General features: G+C 45.0%; 1 protein-coding gene across 1 annotated transcript in view; it reads right to left on the bottom strand.

Annotated features, from left to right (window-relative positions):
* Positions 1–6,632: 6,632 nt before the first annotated feature.
* The window catches only part of LOC122945407 (carboxypeptidase O-like), a 383,815-nt gene continuing 367,014 nt past the window's right edge, over positions 6,633–23,433 (bottom strand). Inside the window, exon 12 of the mRNA XM_044304477.1 lies at positions 6,633–6,904. Within this exon, the coding sequence (XP_044160412.1) occupies positions 6,633–6,904 (272 nt within the window). The remainder of the gene's footprint in view (positions 6,905–23,433) is intronic.

The following is a 23,433-nucleotide window of genomic DNA, read 5'->3' as shown; positions in this document are numbered from 1 at the left end:
CAAAACTCCGTCCTCCATCAGGCAAAACTCCATCAGACCTCAGACATCAGACAAAACTCCGTCCTCCGTCACCCAAAACTCCATCAGACCTCAGACATCAGACAAAACTCCGTCCTCCGTCACCCAAAACTCCATCAGACCTCAGACATCAGACAAAACTCCGTCCTCCGTCACCCAAAACTCCATCAGACCTCAGACATCAGACAAAACTCCGTCCTCCATCAGGCAAAACTCCATCAGACATCAGACAAAACTCCGTCCTCAGTCACCCAAAACTCCATCAGACCTCAGACATCAGACAAAACTCCGTCCTCCATCAGGCAAAACTCCATCAGACCTCAGACATCAGACAAAACTCCGTCCTCCGTCACCCAAAACTCCATCAGACCTCAGACATCAGACAAAACTCCGTCCTCCGTCACCCAAAACTCCATCAGACCTCAGACATCAGACAAAACTCCGTCCTCCGTCACCCAAAACTCCATCAGACCTCAGACATCAGACCAAAACTCCGTCCTCCCTAACTCAAAATACGCCCTACTACACACACTCTTCACCTGACAGAGCTGCTAGCTGCTGGAGAAGCAAAGGACCTGTGATGACGTCATGACCATGTGACGAGTCACGTGTGTGGGAGGGGTCAGATATGCACAGCAGCTGGTAGAGTGTACAGAACAGTAGCCATCAAATAGAGCTCTGCACTAGAGATGTGTGTGTAACCTGCATGTAGCAGAGCTGTGTACTGTTACAGAAATGTATGTGTAAGCTGCATGTAGCAGAGCTGTGTACTGTGTTACAGAGATGTATGTGTAACCTGCAGGTAGCAGATCTGTATGTGTAACCTTCAGGCAGCAGAGCTGTGTACTGTGTAGCAGATCTGTATGTGTAACCTGCCGGTAGCAGAGCTGCGTACTGTGTTACAGAGATGTACGTGTAACCTGCAGGTAGCAGAGCTGTGTACTGTGTAGCAGATCTGTATGTGTAACCTGCATGTAGCAGAGCTGTGTACTGTGTAGCAGAGCTGTATGTGTAACCTGCATGTAGCAGAGCTGTGAACTGTGTAGCAGAGCTGTATGTGTAACCTGCATGTAGCAGAGCTGTGAACTGTGTAGCAGAGCTGTATGTGTAACCTGCATGTAGCAGAGCTGTGTACTGTGTTACAGGAATGTATGTGCAACCTGCAGGTAGCAGTGCTGTGTATTGTGTAGCAGTGCTGTATGTGTAACCTGCATGTAGCAGTGCTGTGTACTGTGTAGCAGAGCTGTATGTGTAACCTGCATGTAGCAGAGCTGTGTACTGTGTTACAGGGATGTATGTGCAACCTGCAGGTAGCAGTGCTGTGTACGGTGTAGCAGAGATGTGTACTGTGTTACAAAGATGTGTGTGTAACCTGCATGTAGCAGAGCTGTGTACTGTGTATATAGAGCAGTGTGTGTAACAGCATGTAGCAGAGCTGTGTACTGTGTTACAGAGATGTGTGTGTAACCTGCATGTAGAAGTGCCGTGTACTGTGTAGCAGAGCTGTATGTGTAACCTGCATGTAGCAGAGCTGTGTACTGTGTTACAGGGATGTATGTGCAACCTGCAGGTAGCAGAGCTGTGTACTGTGTTACAGAGATGTGTGTGTAACCTGGGAACTATAAAAAGTGTAAAAAAAAAACATAAATATTCAGATCACCCCCCTTTTCCCAAAATTAAAATAAAAGACACATCATGGGTTTCGCAATGTGTAAAAACGCCCATTGTATAAAAATATATTCCCCATACGGCAAACAGCAAAACAGAAAAAAAAAAAAAAGAGTCCAAATGTCCGATTCGCCGTATATGGGTCACTTCATTTGCTACAAAAATGTAAATAAAAAGTGATCAAAAAGTCTTAAACACCCCAGAATGGTATCAGTAAAAAGTTTAGATTGACCCGCAAAAAATGAGCCCCCACCCAGCTCCGTACACATAATTACAAAAAAGTTATGGGGCTCAAAATATGGCGACAAAAAAAATCGGATATTTTAAATTTTTTATCACTATTAAAACGCAAGAAAAACTATACATATAAGGTATTGCCGGATTCGATCTGACCTGTAGAATAAAAGTAACCAGTCAGTTTTATCGCACATCGAATGTCGTAAATAAAAATCACGTAAAACTGTGGTGGAATTGCTTTTTTTTTTCAACAGGAAGAATGGGCAGTTTTACCATCTGAGAAAATAAAGAGCCTCATCCACAACTACCACAAAAGACTTCAAGCTGTCATTGATGCTAAAGGGGGCAATACATGGTATTAATAACTGGGGTGTGTAAACTTCTGATCAGGGTCATTTGGGGAGTTTGTGTTGTGATTATGATTTATAAAGAGTAAACACCATAAATGGCTTCAGCCGACCACTAACCATGAGCGAGAGAAAAGTGTCCGTGGTATCAATCATATTCTTTGAACAATGGTTAAAGGGGGTATCCTCATCTTAATGATCACTGTTACATCTGTTAATGATTTGACAGTGATAATTTTTCTAAATACATTTTATTACCCAATTCCCATCCTTTTTTAGAAAATAAGTCCCCTCTTACCTGATGTTGTCTTTGGTCTCCCCTGGTCACGGCCACCTCTCCTGTCGAATCCAGCCAGGCCACGCTTGCGCAGAAGACGGAAAATTCTCTCCCGGCTGGGCCGCTCAATGTCCTGAACGCGCATGCAGCCGCGCATGCGCCATGATGACTTCTTCCTGGCCAGTATAGTACAGAGCCGCGAATGCGCACGCCGACTCTGTACTATACAGGCCAGGAATAAGTCACCATGGCACATGCGCGGCGCTGTGCGCGTTCAGGACATTGCGCGGCCCGGCCGGGAGAGAATCTTCAGTCTTCTGCGCAAGCGCGGCCCGGCCGGGAGAAGAATACAGGAAGTGAACGTCACGCTCAAGGAAGGCAAGTATGAAAAAGGGAAGATGAAAATACCCCTTTAAGAAATCATAAATTCTGCAAGGGTATGTAAACTTATCAGCACAACTGTAAGTAGCTCTGTGATATAAATCTGTGGAATATGGGAAGCACAAGAGGATGTGCACCTTAAATCCCATCTTTGTAAGGCCTCTTGCACATGGCCGCTGTGTGACTGTGGTCGTATTGTGGACCACATACTGCGGTTCCGCAATACACAGGGCACCAGCCGTGTGCATCCCGCATCCGTGATGTCGACCCATTCACTTGAACGGAACAGAAACACGGATCGGATCCCCACAGAAGCACTACAGAGTGCTTCCGTGGTGTTTCTGGCCATCCCTCCGCACAGCAAAAAAGTAGAACATATTCACGGACCCATTCAAGTTGAATGGGTCTGGATCTGTCCCGGCCGCTGCACGCACGTTGCCCGTGCATTGGGGACTGCAAATTGCTGTCCCCAATGCACGGAATGGGCCAACAACGTTCATGTGCAAGAGGCCTAACACTTGTGATCTGTGTGAAGCGGCATATATGCATTCATGTTGCATGTATTTATTAATTAGGGCTACCAATTCTGAGTAACTCGGAGTGACAGGAGATTTACAGAATCAGATTTTTTTTTTTCTCGTCATATTTTGAGCTCTATAACTTTTTGGGAATTATGTGTACAGAGCTGGATGGGGGCTCATTTTTTGCAGGGCAATCTAAACTTTTTACTGATACCATTCTGGGGTGTTTAAGACTTTTTGATTTTGAATTTTTGTAGCAAATGAAGCGACCAAAAACGCGAATCGGACATTTGGACTCTTTTTTTTCTTCTGTTTTGCCGTTTGCCGTATGGGGAATATATTTTTATACAATGGGTGTTTTTACACATTGCGACACCCATGATGTGTATTTTTTTAGTTCTTTTATTTTCATTTTGGGAAAAGGGGGGTGATCTGAATTTTTATGTTTTATTTTACACTTTTTTATAGTTCCCAGGTTACACACACATCTCTGTTACACAGTAAAAAGCTCTGCTACATGCGGTTACACACACATCTCTGTAACACAGTACACAGCACTGCTACATGCAGGTTGCACATACATCCCTGTAACACAGTACACAGCCTGCTACATGCAGGTTACACATACAGCTCCGCTACACAGCACACAGCTCTGATACATGCAGATTACACATACAGCTCTGCTACACCGTACACAGCTCTGCTACATTCAGGTTACAAATACAGCTCTGCTACACAGTACACAGCACTGCTACATGCAGGTTACACATACAGCTCTGCTACACAGTACACAGCTCTGCTACATGCAGGTTACACATACAGCTATGCTACACAGTACACAGCTCTGCTACATGCAGGTTACACATACAGCACTGCTACACAGTACACAGCTCTGCTACATGCAGGTTACAAATACAGCTCTGCTACACAGTACACAGCACTGCTACATGCAGGTTACACATACAGCTCTGCTACACAGTACACAGCTCTGCTACATGCAGGTTACACATACAGCTATGCTACACAGTACACAGCTCTGCTACATGCAGGTTACACATACAGCACTGCTACACAGTACACAGCTCTGCTACATGCAGGTTACACATACAGCTCTGCTACACAGTACACAGCTCTGCTACATGCAGGTTACACATACAGATCTGCTACACAGTACACAGCTCTGCTACCTGCAGGTTACACATACATCTCTGTAACACAGTACACAGCTCTGCTACATGCAGGTTACACATACAGCTCTGCTACACAGTACACAGCACTGCTACATGCAGGTTACACATACAGCTCTGCTACACAGTACACAGCACTGCTACATGCAGGTTACACATACAGCACTGCTACACAGTACACAGCTCTGCTACATGCAGGTTATACATACAGCTCTGCTACACAGTACACAGCCCTGCTACATGCAGGTTACACATACAGATCTGCTACACAGTACACAGCTCTGCTACCTGTAGGTTACACATACAGATCTGCTACACAGTACACAGCTCTGCTACCTGCAGGTTACACATACATCTCTGTAACACAGTACACAGCTCTGCTACATGCAGGTTTCACATACAGATCTACTACACAGTACACAGCTCTGCTACCTGCAGGTTACACATACAGATCTGCTACACAGTACACAGCTCTGCTACCTGCAGGTTACACATACAGATCTGCTACCTGCAGGTTACACATACATCTCTGTAACACAGTACACAGCTCTGCTACATGCAGGTTACACATACATCTCTGTAACACAGTACACAGCTCTGCTACATGCAGGTTACACATACATCTCTGTAACACAGTACACAGCACTGCTACATGCAGGTTACACACACATCTCTAGTACAGAGCTCTATTTGATGGCTACTGTTCTGTACACTCTACCAGCTGCTGTGCACATCTGACCCCTCCCACACACGTGACTCGTCACATGGTCATGACGTCATCACAGGTCCTTTGCCTCTCCAGCAGCTAGCAGCTTCGTCAGGTGAAGAGTGTGTGTAGTAGGGCGTATTTTGAGTTAGGGAGGACGGAGTTTTGGCTGATGTCTGAGGTCTGATGGAGTTTTGGGTGACGGAGGACGGAGTTTTGTCTGATGTCTGAGGTCTGATGGAGTTTTGCCTGATGGAGGACGGAGTTTTGTCTGATGTCTGAGGTCTGATGGAGTTTTGCCTGATGGAGGACGGAGTTTTGTCTGATGTCTGAGGTCTGATGGAGTTTTGCCTGATGGTGGACGGAGTTTTGTGTGATGTCTGAGGTCTGATGGAGTTTTGGGTGACGGAGGACGGAGTTTTGTCTGATGTCTGAGGTCTGATGGAGTTGTGGGTGACGGAGGACGGAGTTTTGTCTGATGTCTGAGGTCTGATGGAGTTTTGGGTGACGGAGGATGGAGTTTTGTCTTTTGTCTGAGGGCTGATTGAGTTTTGCCTGACGGAGGATGGAGTTGTGGATGATGTCTGACGATGTCCTAATATGTATGCCGTACTAGTGACTACGGTGAATATCTTCGGCCTTCAATTTTTAAACTTGAAAACCATTCTAAAGCTTGAATCCAAAGTGAGCTTCGGTACCGGCTGGTACCTTGGAACTGAAGTCGACTTCGGATCCAAGTTTTAAAATGGTTTTCAAGTTTAAAAATCGAAGTCCGAAGTTATTTCCTTAAGTCTCGCAAGACTTTGGTGTCAAATTTCTCTTGTCGGAGCTCATAAATTTAAATGTTGTACAGAGACTGATCTTACAGCATTCAAACAAAGTTTTTAATGAATCAACTTTGGATATTGGATCTGAAGCTTGATTCGCTCAACACTAGTTACGACCACCCTGCAACCCAGCAGGGGTGGATATGCTTGCACACTACAAGAAAAAGCGCTTGCCTATGCACACTCCAACAGTCTGAGCCACCAGAGAAGCCTGCACTTTTTCCTATAGTGTGCAAACATGGCCATAGCTGCTGAACTGCAAAGTGGTCATAACCCCTGGATATGAGCAGCATATAATGTGAAGGAAAAATGAATCAAGCCAGCAAAGAAGGCAAAATGGACAATCACAATACATTAGTCAGTGCCTTATATTAACTTGTACAGTACATGATAAATGCTATTTGCTAGAGAATCAAAAGCCCTTTAATGTATATCGACAACATACAAGTTATTTTCAGTAATATCAATATAAGGAATAGTATGTGCCAATGACTGCTGAAAAACTCAAATTAATCCACAAAGCTCCAGAGAAAATATTTGATGCACTATTAAAATGTTTTTCATTTAGATAGTTGACAATGGCCATAATGCCAGCAGTAGCCTCTTCACATGTAGGTTGAATCTGATGTTCAGGAAGAATAAATCCATAAGTTCCATTATCTCTTAGCTCAAAGGTGTATGAAAAAGGAATTCCGAGATCTGCGGCCCAATCCCTGGATGAACCAGAGTTATAATCTGTATAAAACAATAAGAAAGGTGTAAATTCAAGCATTATACTTATACATAGTTGATGATCTGAAGTTGATTTGCTCAAATATCTCAATTATAAAGCAGTTTCCATACAGCATTAAAATGCATTGACTGCGTGGGGTCAAAGTTCGTCTTGCCCAAAGTCACACAAGACGTTGGTGAATTACTACTGCGTCTTTAAAAACTATTTAAAACAGCAATCCAAAGTGGGCTTTGGTACTGGCTAGTTCCTTGGTACCCAAGTCCACTTTGGATTCCTATTTAACCACTTAAGGACCACAGGTTTATACCCCCCTAGTGACCAGGCCATTTTTTACAAATCGGCACTCCACAACTTTAGTGGTTTATTGCTCGGTCATGCAACTTACCACCCAAATGAATTTTACCTCCTTTTCTTCTCACTAATAGAGCTTTCATTTGGTGGTATTTCATTGCTGCTGACATTTTTACTTTTTTTGTTATTAATCTAAATTTACCGAATTTTTTTTGAAAAAAATGCCATTTTTCACTTTCAGTTGTACATTTTTTTTAAAAAAACGACATCCATATATAAATTTTTCTCAAAATGTATTGTTCTACATGTCTTTGATAAAAAAAAAATGTTTGGGTAAAAAAAATCAATGGTTTGGGTAAAAGCTATAGCGTTTACAAACTATGGTACAAAAATGTGAATTTCCGCTTTTTGAAGCAGCTCTGACTTTCTGAGCACCTGTCATGTTTCCTGAGTTTCTACAATGCCCAGACAGTAAAAAAAACACACAAATGACCCCATTTTGGAAAGTAGACACCCTAAGGTATTCGCTGATGGGCAAAGTGAGTTTTTTGTCACAAGTTAGATGAAAATGATGATTTTTTTTTTTCCTTACAAAGTCTCATATTCCACTAACGTGACAAAAAATAAAAACTTCCATGAACTCACTATGCCCATCACAAAATACCTTGGGGGGTCTTCTTTCCAAAATGGGGTCACTTGTGGGGTAGTTATACTGCTCTGGCATTTTAGGGGCCCAGATGCGTGAGAAATAGTTTGAAATCAAAATCTGTAAAAAATGACCTGTGAAATCCTAAAGGTGCTCTTTGGAATGTGGGCCCCTTTGCCCACCTAGACTGCAAAAAAGTGTCACACATCTGGTATTGCCGTACTCAGGAGAAGTTGGGCAATGTGTTTTAGGGTGTCATTTTACATATACCCATGCTGGGTGAGATAAATATCTCGGTCAAATGCCAACTTTGTATAAAAAAATGGGAAAAGTTGTCTTTTGATGAGATATTTATCTCACCCAGCATGGGTATATGTAAAATGACACCCCAAAACACATTGCCCAACTTCTCCTGAGTACGGCGATACCAGATGTGTGACACTTTTTTGCAGCCTAGGTGGGCAAATGGGCCCACATTCCTAAGAGCACCTTTAGGATTTCACCGGCCATTTTTTACAGATTTTTATTTCAAACTACTTACCACACATTTGGGCCCCTAGAATGCCAGGGCAGTATAACTACCCCACAAGTGACCCCATTTTGGAAAGAAGACACCCTAAGGTATTTCGTGAGGGGTATGGTGAGTTTATGGATTTTTTTATTTTTTGTCACAAGTTAGACTGGCCATGTTGGCAGAGTACTCGAAACAGCTGAACAAGGAACACAGGTCTCACATGGAGGCCCAGTCATTGGTGGTGCAGTGGTTCTGTTCCGCAGAGCGACTCAGCCATGTGTGCTGCAGCTGTAACTCCACTATCATCTGCTGCTATTCGCACAGTCTGGCCAGCATGTGCAAGCGTAACTTCGGCCTTCCCGAAGGCCGAAGTTACGCTGCAGCGCTGACAGGCGAGCAGCAACAGGGTGAGAATGCCGAAAGAGCGCACAGACGTCCCGGACTTTATGCAGCAGCTCTGACATATCGGGGTAATTTTTAAGGAATCTCTGCACCATCAAATTCAGCACATGCGCCAGGCTAGGAATATGCGTCAAACCGGCTAGTCCCAGAGCTGTTACGAGATTTTGCCTATTATCGCACACCACCAGGCCGGGCTTGAGGCTAACTGGCACCAACCACTCATCGGTCTGTTGTTCAAGCCCCGTCCACAGCTCCTCCACATACCCCAAACATATACGTTTTAAAACTGCCTGCTGTCGTTTACCCCTGGCTGTGCTGAAGTTGGTGGTGAAGGTGTTACGCTGACTGGATGATGAGCTGGTAGAGGATGGGGAAGCAGAGTAGGAGGAGGAAGCAACAGGAGGCAAACTGAAGCACCCTGCAATCCTCAGTGGTGGAAGGACATGCGCCAAACTGCCTCAGGCCCAGCCGCCACTGCATTTACCCAGTATGCTGTTAGGGAGATATAATGGCCCTGACCGTGATTAGATGGCTCTGCACACCTGATGTTGTCTCCTACTTGGTTATGCAGGGAATTGATAGCATGCCTGGAAAAGTAGTGGTGGCTGGGCACAACGTATTGTGGTACAGACACCCCAATAAGGCTTTTGAAGCTCTCCATCTCCACCAGATGGAATTGCAGCATTCCAAAGGCCAGTAATTTTGAAATACTGGCATTCAGGGCCAGGGATCGCGGGTGGGTAGGGGGGTACTTCCTCTTCCGCTCCAGTGTTTGGGATATGGAGAGCTGAACGCTTCTGTGGGACATTGTGGAGATGCTTGGTGACCCAGGTGGTGGTGTTGCTGGCAGATCCTCTGTTTGCGGGGTGGCAGGTGGCACTGTCACTCAAGAGGTGGATGAAGAGACCAAGACTGCAGCAGAAGGGGAAGCAGGAGGAGCCAGAGACTTTCTTTGTCTTTGAGGTGTCTACTCCACTGCAGCTGGTGCTTTACACTTACATGCCTGGTCATGCAGGTTGTGCTCAGGTTAAGAACGTTTATGCCTTGCTTCAGGTTCTGATTGCACAGCGTATGAACCACTCGTGTCTTGTCATCAGCACATTGTCTGAAGAACTGCCATGCCAGGAAAATCCTTGGAGCTGGCTTTGGTGTGCTTGGTCCCTTGCTGCGGTGGGCAGTAGCAGGCGTACTGTCTAGGGGATGGCCGCTCTGCTTTTGCACCCTACTCCCTCTTCTGCTGTGCTGGTGGCTCTGTGCGACCACCACCTCTTCCTCCAAACTACATAGGTCACTGGCATGACCTTGATTCCATGTGGGGTCGAGGACCTCATCGTCCTCCACGTAATCTTCCACCTAGTCTTCACCCCTGCCTTCCTTGTCGGTCTGCACACTTTCGAAAGCCCCAGCAGTTGGCACCTGTGTATCATCATCCGAGACGTGCTGCGATGGTCCTCCCATGTACTCATCTTGAAAGATAAGTGGTTGGGCATTGGTGCACTTAATCTCTTCCACTTCTGGGGCAAGGCTAGGTGGATGGCCCTGGGAAGCCCTGCTAACAGAGTCATCAAAAAGCAGAATAGATTGCTGCATAACTTGGGGCTCAGACTGCTTGGCTGATTTGCAAGGGGGTGAGGTTAAAGACTGATGGATATCGGCTTCAGGTGCCAAATCTGATCTTCCAGCAGTAGACTGGGTGGGAAACAATGTGAACGAACTGAAAGCAGTGTCAGCAACTCAATCTACTATCGCCTGTACTTGTTCTGGCCTCACCATTTGTAGAGCCACATTAGGCCCGACTAAATACCGCTAAAGGTTCTGTCGCCTACTCGCACCTGAGGAAGGTGTTTCACTTGTGCGTGTAGCTGGCACAGATTGACCACATCCTCTTCCTGCAACAGGAGCTCCACCAGCACCACCACGACTGGGGCCACATCCCTTATTTGACGCTCTCCTCATATTTCTCAAATTTAGGATCTTGGCCAAAATGGGTGTTTTTTAAATATCAGATTAGAACAACCGTATCTATCGCATTTATCTCACAATGACAGATTCAGCAAAGGCTGCAAAATTACATTTTTGGCCCTAAATAGGTGCTTTTTTATCGCAGAATAGAACAACAGTATCTAATGGGTGTATCTCACACGTACAGATGCAGACAAGGCGGCAAATTAAGTATTTTGCCCAAAATGGGTGTTTATTTAATACCAGAATAGCACAGCAGTATGTAAAGGGTGTATCTCACAATGACATATGCAGCAAAGGTTGCAAAATTAAGATTTTTGCCCTAAATGTGTGTTTTTTTTATTACCAGAATATGACAGCAGTATATAACGCTTGAATTTCACACGCACAGATGCAGACAAGTCAGCAAATTAAGTATTTTGCCCAAAATGGGTGTTTATTTAATACCAGAATAGCACAGCAGTATGTAATGGGTGGGTCACGGGGCGCCAAAGGCGCACTCGGTCTCCCATCAGCCGCAGACCTGCTGCTTAGCTTCGGGAGCGAGGATCTGTGTTTGGCCTTGTTCCCAGGGTGGCTTTGCGAGCTGGGAGACTCCCTGCTCCTAGGCCTGCCTTGAGCGCCGAGCTGATCACTCGTTGCTTGACTTGTCTGTCTGTCGGTCATGTGACGCTGGCCACGTCACATGACCCTCAGACCCCACTATAAATACAGGCACCCTGCTGGCCACAGGTTGCCTGTTAATTCTAGGTTCCTGGCTATTTGTTGGACTACTGAATGCTCATCTGATCCTGTTCCCTGACGATCCATTGCCTGCTCCTCCTGTACTGCGTATCCATCCTGGTATTGTGACCACGGCTCCCACCTGTCTACTCTTTGCGGACTCCTCTGGTACTTCTCTACTCTCCTGGTATTTGACCCCGGCTTCTCCTGACAATTCTTTGCTTAACCCTTTGTACTGCGTAGCTCTCTTGGTTCTGACCTGGTCCGTTCACGTTTCGTATTTTGTCTTGTCTGTCTTTCCTGCACATATCCTAAGTTAGGGACTGTCGTCCAGTTGTCTCCTGTCATCAGGACTCGTGAGGCAAGTAGGCAGGGCCAGGGGTGAGGGTGGAGCGCAGTGGTCACTATCCTTCCCCCTTTGTGTGTGTGGACGTGACCGTTACAGGGTGTATCTCACAATGACATATGCAGCAAAGGTTGCAAAATTACGATTTTTGCCCTAAATGTGTGTTTTTTTAATACCAGAATATGACAGCAGTATATAACGCTTGAATTTCACAAGTACAGATGCAAACAAGGCCGCAAATTAAGTATTTTCCCCAAAATGGGTTTTTATTTAATACCAGAATAGCACAGCAGTATGTAAAGGGTGTATCTCATGATGACAGATGCAGCGAAGGCTGCAAAATTAAGTATTTTGCCCTAAATGGGTGTTTTTTTAATAGCAGAATAGAACAACAGTATCTAAATGGTGTATCTCATGCGTACAGATGCAGACAAGGCTGCAAAATTTAGATTTTTGCCCTAAATAGGTGTTTTTTTAATACCAGAATATGACAGCAGTATATAATGCTTGACTTTCACACGTACAGATGCAGACAAGGCCACAAATTAGGTATTTTGCCCAAAGTGGGTGTTGCTAGTTGCAATAGATTTTTATTGAGTGATTTATGCAGTAAAATAAACAAACACTGTGGACGCAGCCACATCATACAAAATACTACATAGATTATGCATTAATATACTCTAATATACTTGTGCATAAGGGCAGCTGCTCGGGTGCTGCCAACCTGGTACATTTATTTTGCTTAATACATTCAGTTGAGAGTAATAGAGGGCTTGTAGCGAATCCCATTTAATATCAAATGTGACTATCCGCGTTAGCGGTAGTATACATGTATGTAGTTGCGTGCACAGAAACAACCGTACATGAATAAAAAAATAAAAACCAACTAACACCGTAGTACAGGCATACAGAAATCGTGCATAGTATCTTAGCTTATCCATATGTGGGAAAATGAGGAAAGGGGGTGGGGGGGGGGGGTTTAATACCAGAATAGCACAGCAGTATCTAAAGCGTGCATCTCACACTGACAGATGCAGACAAGGCCGCAAATTAAGAATTTTGCCCTAAATGGGTGTTTTTTAAAACCCAGAAAATTATAGCTGTATTTCTAGCTTAAATTGCACACTGACTAATGTGGCAGAGGCCCCAGATGGAGGGAATTGCAAAAAATTGGTGTTTTTTAAAAGTCAGAAAATTATTGAAGTATTTCAAGCTTGTTTTAACAATAACAGATGCAGAAAAGGCTGCAATATTAACCACCTCCGGACCGCCTAACGCACATGTGCGTTCCGGAGGTGGCAGGCTGGCGCACAGTCACGCATATACGCGTCATCTCGCGATACGCGAGATTTCCTGTGAACGCGCGCACACAGGCGCGCGCGCTCACAGGAACGGAAGGTAAGCGAGTGGATCTCCAGCATGCCAGCGGCGATCGTTCGCTGGCAGGCTGGAGATCCGAATTTTTTAACCCCTAACAGGTATATTAGATGCTGTTTTCATAACAGCGTCTAATATACCTCCTACCTGGTCCTCTGGTGGTCCCTTTTGTTAGGATCGACCACCAGAGGACTCAGGTAGGTCAGTACAGTCGCACCAAACACCACACTACACTACACCCCCCCCCGTCACTTATTAACCCCTTATAAACCCCTGATCACCCATGATCACCCCATATAAACTCCCTGATCACCGCCCTGTCATTGATCACCGCCCTGTCATTGATCACCCCCGTCAGGCTCCGTTCAGACGTCTGTATGATTTTTACGGATCCACGGATACATGGATCGGATCCGCAAAACGCATACGGACGTCTAAATGGAGCCTTACAGGGGGGTGATCAATGACAGGCGGGTGATCACCCATATACACTCCCTGATCACCCCCTGTCATTGATCACCCCCCTGTCATTGATCACCCCCCTGTAAGGCTCCATTCAGACGTCCGCATGATTTTTACGGATCCATGGATACATGGATCGGATCCGCAAAACACATGCGGACGTCTGAATGGAGCCTTACAGGGGGGTGATCACCCATATACACTCCCTGATCACCCCCTGTCATTGATCACCCCCCTGTAAGGCTCCATTCAGACGTCCGCATGATTTTTACGGATCCATGGATACATGGATCGGATCCGCAAAACACATGCGGACGTCTGAATGGAGCCTTACAGGGGGTGATCAATGACAGGCGGGTGATCACCCATATACACTCCCTGATCACCCCCCTGTCATTGATCACCCCCCTGTAAGGCTCCATTCAGACGTCCGCATGTTTTTTGTGGATCCGATCCATGTATCCATGGATCCGTAAAAAATCATGCGGATGTCTGAATGGAGCCTTACAGGGGGGGTGATCAGTGACAGGGGGGTGATCACCCTGATCACCCCCTGTCATTGATAACCCCCCTGTAAGGCTCCATTCAGACGTCCGCATGTTTTTTGTGGATCCGATCCATGTATCCATGGATCCGTAAAAAATCATGCGGATGTCTGAATGGAGCCTTACAGAGGGGGTGATCAGTGACAGGGGGGTGATCACCCTGATCACCCCCTGTCATTGATAACCCCCCTGTAAGGCTCCATTCAGACGTCCGCATGTTTTTTGTGGATCCGATCCATGTATCCATGGATCCGTAAAAAATCATGCGGATGTCTGAATGGAGCCTTACAGGGGGGGTGATCAGTGACAGGGGGGTGATCACCCTGATCACCCTGATCACCCCCTGTCATTGATAACCCCCCTGTAAGGCTCCATTCAGACGTCCGCATGTTTTTTGTGGATCCGATCCATGTATCCATGGATCCGTAGAAAATCATGCGGATGTCTGAATGGAGCCTTACAGGGGGGGTGATCAGTGACAGGGGGGTGATCCGGGAGTCTATATGGGTGATTACCCCCCTGTCATTGATCACCCCCCTGTCATTGATCACCCCCCCTGTCATTGATCACCCCCCCCTGTAAGGCTCTATTCAGACATTTTTTTTGGCACAAGTTAGCGGAAATTTTGTTTTTGTTTTTGTTTTTTCTTACTAAGTCTCATATTCTACTAACTTGTGTCAAAAAATAAAATCTCACATGAACTCGCCGTACCCCTCACGGAATCCAAATGCGTAAACATTTTTAGACATTTATATTCCAGACTTCTTCTCACGCTTTAGGGCCCCTAAAAAGCCAGGGCAGTATAAATACCCCACATGTGACCCCATTTCGGAAAGAAGACACCCCAAGGTATTCGCTGAGGGCCATATTGAGTCCATGAAAGATTGAAATTTTTGTCCTAAGTTAGCGGAAAGTGAGACTTTGTGAGAAAAAAACAAAAAAAATCAATTTCCGCTAACTTATGCAAAAAATAAAAAAATTCTAGGAACTCGCCAGGCCCCTCATTGAATACCTTGGGGTGTCTTCTTTCCAAAGTGGGGTCACATATGGGGTATTTATACTGCCCTGGCTTTTTAGGGGCCCGAAAGTGTGAGAAGAAGTCTGGGATCCAAATGTCTAAAAATGCCCTCCTAAAAGGAATTTGGGCCCCTTTGCGCATCTAGGCTGCAAAAAAGTGTCACACATCTGGTATCGCCGTACTCAGGAGAAGTTGGGGAATGTGTTTTGGGGTGTCATTTTACATATACCCATGCTGGGTGAGAAAAATATCTTGGTCAAATGCCAACTTTGTATAAAAAAATAGGAAAAGTTGTCTTTTGCCAAGATATTTCTCTCACCCAGCATGGGTATATGTAAAATGACACCCCAAAACACATTCCCCAACTTCTCCTGAGTACGGCGATACCAGATGTGTCACACCTTTTTGCAGCCAAGGTGGGCAAAGGGGCACATATTCCAAAGTGCACCTTTCGGATTTCACAGGCCATTTTTTACAGATTTTGATTGCAAGGTACTTCTTACACATTTGGGCCCCTAAATTGCCAGGGCAGTATAACTACGCCACAAGTGACCCCATTTTGGAAAGAAGACACCCCAAGGTATTCAGTGAGGGGCATGGCGAGTTCCTAGAATTTTTTATTTTTTGTCACAAGTTAGCGGAAAATGATGATTTTTCTTTTTTTTTCTTTTTTCCTTACAAAGTCTCATATTCCACTAACTTGCGACAAAAAAAAAAAAATTCTAGGAACTCGCCATGCCCCTCACAGAATACCTTGGGGTGTCTTCTTTCCAAAATGGGGTCACTTGTGGCGTAGTTATACTGCCCTGGCAATTTAGGGGCCCAAATGTGTGAGAAGAACTTTGCAATCAAAATGTGTAAAAAATGACCGGTGAAATCCGAAAGGTGCACTTTGGAATATGTGCCCCTTTGCCCACCTTGGCAGCAAAAAAGTGTCACACATCTGGTATCGCTGTACTCAGGAGAAGTTGGGGAATGTGTTTTGGGGTGTCATTTTACATATACCCATGCTGGGTGAGAAAAATATCTTGGTCAAATGCCAACTTTGTATAAAAAAATGGGAAAAGTTGTCTTTTGCCAAGATATTTCTCTCACCCAGCATGGGTATATGTAAAATGACACCCCAAAACACATTCCTCAACTTCTCCTGAGTACGGCGATACCAGATGTGTCACACTTTTTTGCTGCCAAGGTGGGCAAAGGGGCACATATTCCAAAGTGCACCTTTTAGATTTTGCAGGCCATTTTTTACACATTTTGATTGCAAACTACTTCTTACACATTTGGGCCCCTAAATTGCCAGGGCAGTATAACTACGCCACAAGTGACCCCATTTTGGAAAGAAGACACCCCAAGGTATTCCGTGAGGGGCATGGCGAGTTCCTAGAATTTTTTATTTTTTGTCGCAAGTTAGTGAAATATGAGACTTTGTAAGGAAAAAAGAGAAAAAAAAAAAAATCATCATTTTCCGCTAACTTGTGACAAAAAATAAAAAATTCTAGGAACTCGCCATGCCCCTCACGGAATACCTTGGGGTGTCTTCTTTCCAAAATGGGGTCACTTGTGGCGTAGTTATACTGCCCTGGCAATTTAGGGGCCCAAATGTGTGAGAAGTACCTTGCAATCAAAATGTGTAAAAAATGGCCTGCGAAACCCGAAAGGTGCACTTTGGAATATGTGCCCCTTTGCCCACCTTGGCAGCAAAAAAGTGTGACACATCTGGTATCGCTGTACTCAGGAGAAGTTGGGGAATGTGTTATGGGGTGTCATTTTACATATACCCATGCTGGATGAGAGAAATATCTTGGCAAAAGACAACTTTTCCCATTTTTTTATACAAAGTTGGCATTTGACCAAGATATTTTTCTCACCCAGCATGGGTATATGTAAAATGACACCCCAAAACACATTCCCCAACTTCTCCTGAGTACGGCGATACCAGATGTGTCACACTTTTTTGCTGCCAAGGTGGGCAAAGGGGCACATATTCCAAAGTGCACCTTTTGGATTTCACCGGTCATTTTTTACACATTTTGATTGCAAAGTTCTTCTCACACATTTGGGCCCCTAAATTGCCAGGGCAGTATAACTACGCCACAAGTGACCCCATTTTGGAAAGAAGACACCCCAAGGTATTCCGCGAGGGGCATGGCGAGTTCCTAGAATTTTTTATTTTTTGTCGCAAGTTAGTGGAATATGAGACTTTGTAAGAAAAATAAAAAAAATAAAAATCATCATCATTTTCCGCTAACTTGTGACAAAAAATAAAAAGTTCTATGAACTCACTATGCCCATCAGCGAATACCTTAGGGTGTCTACTTTCCGAAATGGGGTCATTTGTGGGGGTTTTCTACTGTTTGGGCATTGTAGAACCTCAGGAATCATGACAGGTGCTCAGAAAGTCAGAGCTGTTTCAAAAAGCGGAAATTCACATTTTTGTACCATAGTTTGTAAATGCTATAACTTTTACCCAAACCATTTTTTTTTTGCCCAAACATTTTTTTTTTATCAAAGACATGTAGAACAATAAATTTGGCGAAAAATTTATATATGGATGTCGTTTTTTTTTGCAAAATTTTACAGCTGAAAGTGAAAAATGTCATTTTTTTGCAAAAAAATCGTTACATTTTGATTAATAACAAAAAAAGTAAAAATGTCAGCAGCAATAAAATACCACCAAATGAAAGCTCTATTAGTGAGAAGAAAAGGAGGTAAAATTCATTTGGGTGGTAAGTTGCATGACCGAGCGATAAACGGTGAAAGGAGTGTAGTGCCGAAGTGTAAAAAGTGCTCTGGTCATGAAGGGGGTTTCACCTAGCGGGGCTGAAGTGGTTAAGTAATTTGCCCAAAATGTTATTTTTTTTAATAACAGAATATGACAGCAGTAGATAATGCTTGAATTTCACACTGACAGATGCAGACTAGGCTGCAAATTAAGTATTTTGCCCAAAATGGGTGTTTTTTTGCTAACAGAATATGACAGCAGTATATAACGCTTGAATTTCACATGTACACATGCAGCAAGGGCTGTAAAATTGAGAATTTTGCACAAAAAGGGTGTTTTTTTAAAACCCAGAAAAACAAAACTGTATTTCTAGCTTAAATTGCACACTAACTAATGCGGCAGAGGCCCATGATGGAGGGTATTGCCAAAAATTGGTGCTTTTTTAAACCCAGATTATTATTGCAATATTTCAAGATTGGATTTAAATGTCACAAAAGCACATATGCAGTGCTAGTGCACTGAACTTGCATAAAATGGCCGCCGCCGCCCTCCTAACTAACAGACTGATAAAAGTTATTTTTCTCTGTCACTGGGCTCAGGGCAGGGTAAAAAGATTGTGCACTGCACCCACACAACTAAATCTATGTAGATCGCTGAGTTCAATTGCTGTTCTGATTAAAGTTTCTTTCCTATTCTCTCCCTCACAGCAGCAGCCTCCTCTCCCTACACTAGTAACAGCAGAGTGACGTGCGGTGCTACATGATTCCAGCTTATATAGAGGCTGGGTCACATGCAGCACTGGCCAATCACAGCCATGCCATTAGCAGGTCCAAGAATCCTAAATCTCGGTACGAACCTGAACTTTACAGTTCATATTCTTTTGCATTGAGCCGAACTTTGACCCATGACAGCACATGGACACACCCCCTACCCTATAAATAAACGCGATCTGGCCGCCATTTTACATTTCATTTTCCCATTGTAGAGAGAAGTTGCTATGCAGAGCAGGGACTGTTAGGCCTCTTTTTCCGTTTACAGGCCGATTTTTGCCTTCCGTATACGGTCCATATACGGAACCATTAATTTCAATAGTTCTTGGGGAAAAAACGGAATGTACTCCGTATAAATACCATTTCCGTATTTCTGTTTTTCTACTCCGTTGAAAGATAGAACATGTCCTATTATTGCCCGCAAATCAAATTCCGTGGCTCCATTTGAGTTAATGGGTCCTCCAAAAAAACGGAACACATATGCAAATGCATCTATATGTCTTCCATATCCCTTTCATTTTTGCGGAAACAGCTATTGAAAATGTTATGCCCATCCCATTTTTTTCTATGTTATTACTGTATACTGTATATGCCATACAGAAAAACGGAACAGAAAAACGGAACAGAAATGGAAACGGAACAACAGATCCGTTAAAAAACAGACCACAAAACACTGAAAAAGCCAGATGGTCTTGTGAAAGAGGCCTTAGGGACATTAAACGCTAGCTAATAAGGAGACAAAAGTCCTTTTACCGACTGGTATACTGTATGTGTGCTATCGATAGGTGCAACATACTGAGGGGTGTGATATACTTATATACTTTCTAACATAGAAAGTAAATTATAGTGCATTTGTATTGTGCAACAGCTGTGTGCGGTTCTGCTGCGACACTGCAGCTATACAGAGGGACAAACACTATTAGAATAATTAATTGCAACTGGTGTGATATACCAGTTGCCCCCCAAAAAACTGATAGAGGCAGGGGTGTGATACATTGATAATATCTATATATTGCATTTGTATTGTGCAGCAGTTGTTTGCGCTAGTGTGATATACCAGTTGACCCGCAAAAAAACGATTGAGGCAGGGAGGTGATATAACTATGATTTCTATATATTGCATTTGCATTGTGCAGCAGTTGTGTGTGGTTCTGCTGAGATGATGTGTAGTGTCCCACTAGGTAGGAGTGGGCACTACACAAGGGTCAATTGGGTAGCGTGTACTTCTACTCACAAGGGACAGTGATATTGTATTGATCTATGCATTTAATGTAATTGACTGTGTGTTTTTACATGCAATGTTTCCCCTGTCATATGCTTTGCAGGCCTCGTGGGGTGTAATTTAGCATTCCAGACACTAGAGGGAGATAGGGAGCCCCTAGTATAAATGTCCAGGCCCAGGCAGGGAGTGGTCAGGTCATAGTCAGGAGTCTGTGGAGACAGAAGTGAGAAGGCACCAGCCCAAGATATGCTGAGGGCCTCCTCCTGACATGCAGCTGGATAGTCCTGGTTTCTAGCTGCACCAAGGGGCTAGATGGAGTACAGCCTGCTTGGAGACCGTAGTGTATTCCAGGGGACTAGAGGAGTTACCTCGTCAGCCTGAAGCTCCTGAGGCTAAGGATAGCTCAGTTGAGATACCCCAGTAGTAGGACAGCACCTCCTGGGAGCAACCTGCAGTCATCTGTCACCTGAAGCAGAGCGAGACAGCTAGGAAACAAAGGTACTGTAACCTTAAGCAAGTGCCAATACTGGAGGAAGGAATTCATACCAAGGATTTAAGCCAGCGAATAGGCATCCGGGCCTTTGGATCCAGCCAGCTAGAATAGCTGTGGGGATAGAGCAGCATAGCACTGCAAAGCAATAACTATATATACACCCTCCAAGTATCTTGCAAGATTGAAACCTGCTGTGCTTTTGGAACTGTAAAGGACTGCATTAACCTCTTCTGTACTGCATGTATAAAGTTGGACTGTTTTCACCAAGTAAAGCAACGTTTGGTTCACCATATCATCCGTGTACCTCACTTATTGCTACTGAAAAACCGGTGTGCCACCGTTACAGGCACTGGCGTCACGAACCTTAAAGGGACCTTGCCTCAGGCACTCTAAACACCTGCAACAACCAGGGCACCTCACCCAACATCAGGCCAGGTCTCTACACCCAGAGTGTGCCCCAGAGGAATTAGTGTCTGCCTCTCATTCACTGCTACATGCCTGCCCAGGGTCCTCCAAAAAGTGAGTAACCCTCGATTGCCCATACCGTGATCTCACTGTCGCTATACCCTGCAGGTCTGGCGTGTTGCAGATGCAGCTATACAGAGGGACAAACGCTATTGGAACAACTATTTGCAACTGGTGTGATATACCAGTTGCCCCCCAAAAAACTGATAGAGGCAGGGGTGTGATATACCTATAATATAATTTCTATATAGTGCATTTGTATTGTGCAGCAGTTGTGTGCGGTTCTGCTGAGATACCGCAGCTATACAAAGGGACATACGCTATTGGAACAACTAATTGCAACTGGTGTGATATACCAGTTGCCCCCCCAAATGCGGTTCTGTTTAGATACTGCAGCTATACAGAGGGACAAACACTATTGGAACAACTAATTGCAACTGGTGTGATATACCAGTTTCTCCCAAAGAAAACTGATTGAGGCAGGGGTGTGATATACCTATAATATAATTTCTATATATTGCATTTGTATTGTGCAGCAGTTGTGTGCGGTTCTGCAGCGATACCGCAGCTATACAGATGGACAAACGCTATTGGAAAAACTAATTGCAACTGGTATGATATACCAGTTGCCCCTCAAAAAAACTGATTGAGGCAGGGGTGTTACATACTGTACCTATAATATACTTTCTATATAGTGCATTTGTATTGTGCAGCAGTTGTGTGCGGTCCTGCTGTGATACTGCAGCTATACAAAGTAACAGATGCTATTGGAACAACTAATTGCAACTGGTGTGATATACCTGTTGCCCCCCAAATAAGAGACTAAGGGGTTTGATATACCTGCTTCCAGCAAATAATCATTAAGGGGTTCTATACACCTTCTTCCACAAATACTGCTCTTCTATAGGGACTTTGTCACAGGGTCATTTTGAAAATGACAGGCAGAGGAAGAGGCAGGCCATTCTACAGGGGTGGTAGGGGTCGGGCAGGAGCACTAGAGCAGAGCCTAAGTTGGAAGTTGGAGAAGGTGCGTGTGATTGTGTAAAAGGACGAACTAGAGTTGGTTGAGTGGCTCATTCAGCCTTCCGCTTCCGCACCCTTCTCATCCTCTGTATCAGCACCCTCCTCACTCTCTGCTGTGTGCACCCCCAAAGAGACCACCACTCGAGTCAGAGAAATTATTTTCCCATCCATTCCCAGACCTTACAACTGCGCAGCCATTCTTGGCATCGGATAAGGAAGAGGAGGTAGCAACGGCCGCCACCAGCGGTCTGACGACAGTACCCATATCAGCCTAAGCAGGGTGGTCCTCACTATTGCTGCCTACTCTGAGATCTCTAATGTCAGTGGTGGTGAAGGTGACGATGATGACGTGTCGATGGACGTCACTTGGGTGCCCACTAGAGAGAAAGAGGAGGGGAGTTTAGAGGGAGAGACGGAACAGCAGATAGGAAGGAGGAGGAGGAGAAGCAGGCAGAAGTCACAGTGCACAGGAGGCAAAAAGCAGACTGCAAATGTATCTGGCGCGAGCCATCCACCATGCACAGTAGCATCTAACGCTCTAAGGACGCCGCTACATGGCTCCGCAGTGTGGGCAATTTTTTACGCGTCAGCTGCTGACAATAGAGTTGCCATCTGCAGCCTGTGCTGTCAAAGCATAAGTTGCGGTAATTCCAACACTCACATAGGGACGACCGCCTTAACAAGGTACCTGGCCTCTCATCACCGAGCCCAGTGGGAGCAACACCATCCGAACCCACAAAGCCACACTCCTGGCGCTCCACATCCGGCCTCTTCTCCTTCTGCTTTCTCCTACCATTTTTCCTCCACTGTGCCGTCGTCATGTTCATCTGGCAAAAGGCAGGCTTCCGTGGCCCAAATGTTCGAAAGTAAAAAGTTGATGACGCCGGATAACCCTCTTGCCCAATGGCTGACCGCCGGCTTGTCAGAACTGCTAGCCCGCCAACTACTGCCATATAAACTGGTGGACTCGGGGGCCTTTAGAAAATTTGGAGCCATTGGCACACCGCAATGGAAGGTCCTGGAAGGAAATATTTCTCCCAGAAGGATATCCCAGAGCTATATGGCCATGTTCAGTGACAAGTGAAAGTATCTCTGGCGCACAGTGTCACAGGCACGTGGTCTAGCAAACACTGGCAGGGAAGGTACATAACTTTTACTGCTCACTGGATGAACTGTCTGACGGCTGTCAAGCATGCAACCCGTGGCACCCATGTGGATTTGGTGTTACCACCACAGATGATTGAATGCAGGACTGCCTCTTCTCCTCCTCCTACTCCATCCTCCGTCTCCTCCTCGGTTGACTCCTCCTTTTCCACTGCTACTGCCTCTTTCGATGCACCCCCCCAGCTCCTCAGAACATATTCAATGTGCCAGGTGAGACGTTGCCATGCTGTCCTGCGGCTGTTGTGCCTGGAAGCCAAGACCCACATTGGTCCTGCACTCCTTTCAGCTCTGTGGTCACAGGCAACGTGGTGTGCGACAACGGTGTCAATCTGCTGACTGCGCTGAAACAGGGCAAAATGACACATGTGCCGTGCATGGCACAC

The sequence above is a fragment of the Bufo gargarizans genome, chromosome 8, assembly GCF_014858855.1.
Source record: "Bufo gargarizans isolate SCDJY-AF-19 chromosome 8, ASM1485885v1, whole genome shotgun sequence".
NCBI classification, from domain to species: Eukaryota; Metazoa; Chordata; class Amphibia; order Anura; family Bufonidae; genus Bufo; species Bufo gargarizans.
This window is presented reverse-complemented; position numbering and strand designations above follow the sequence as displayed.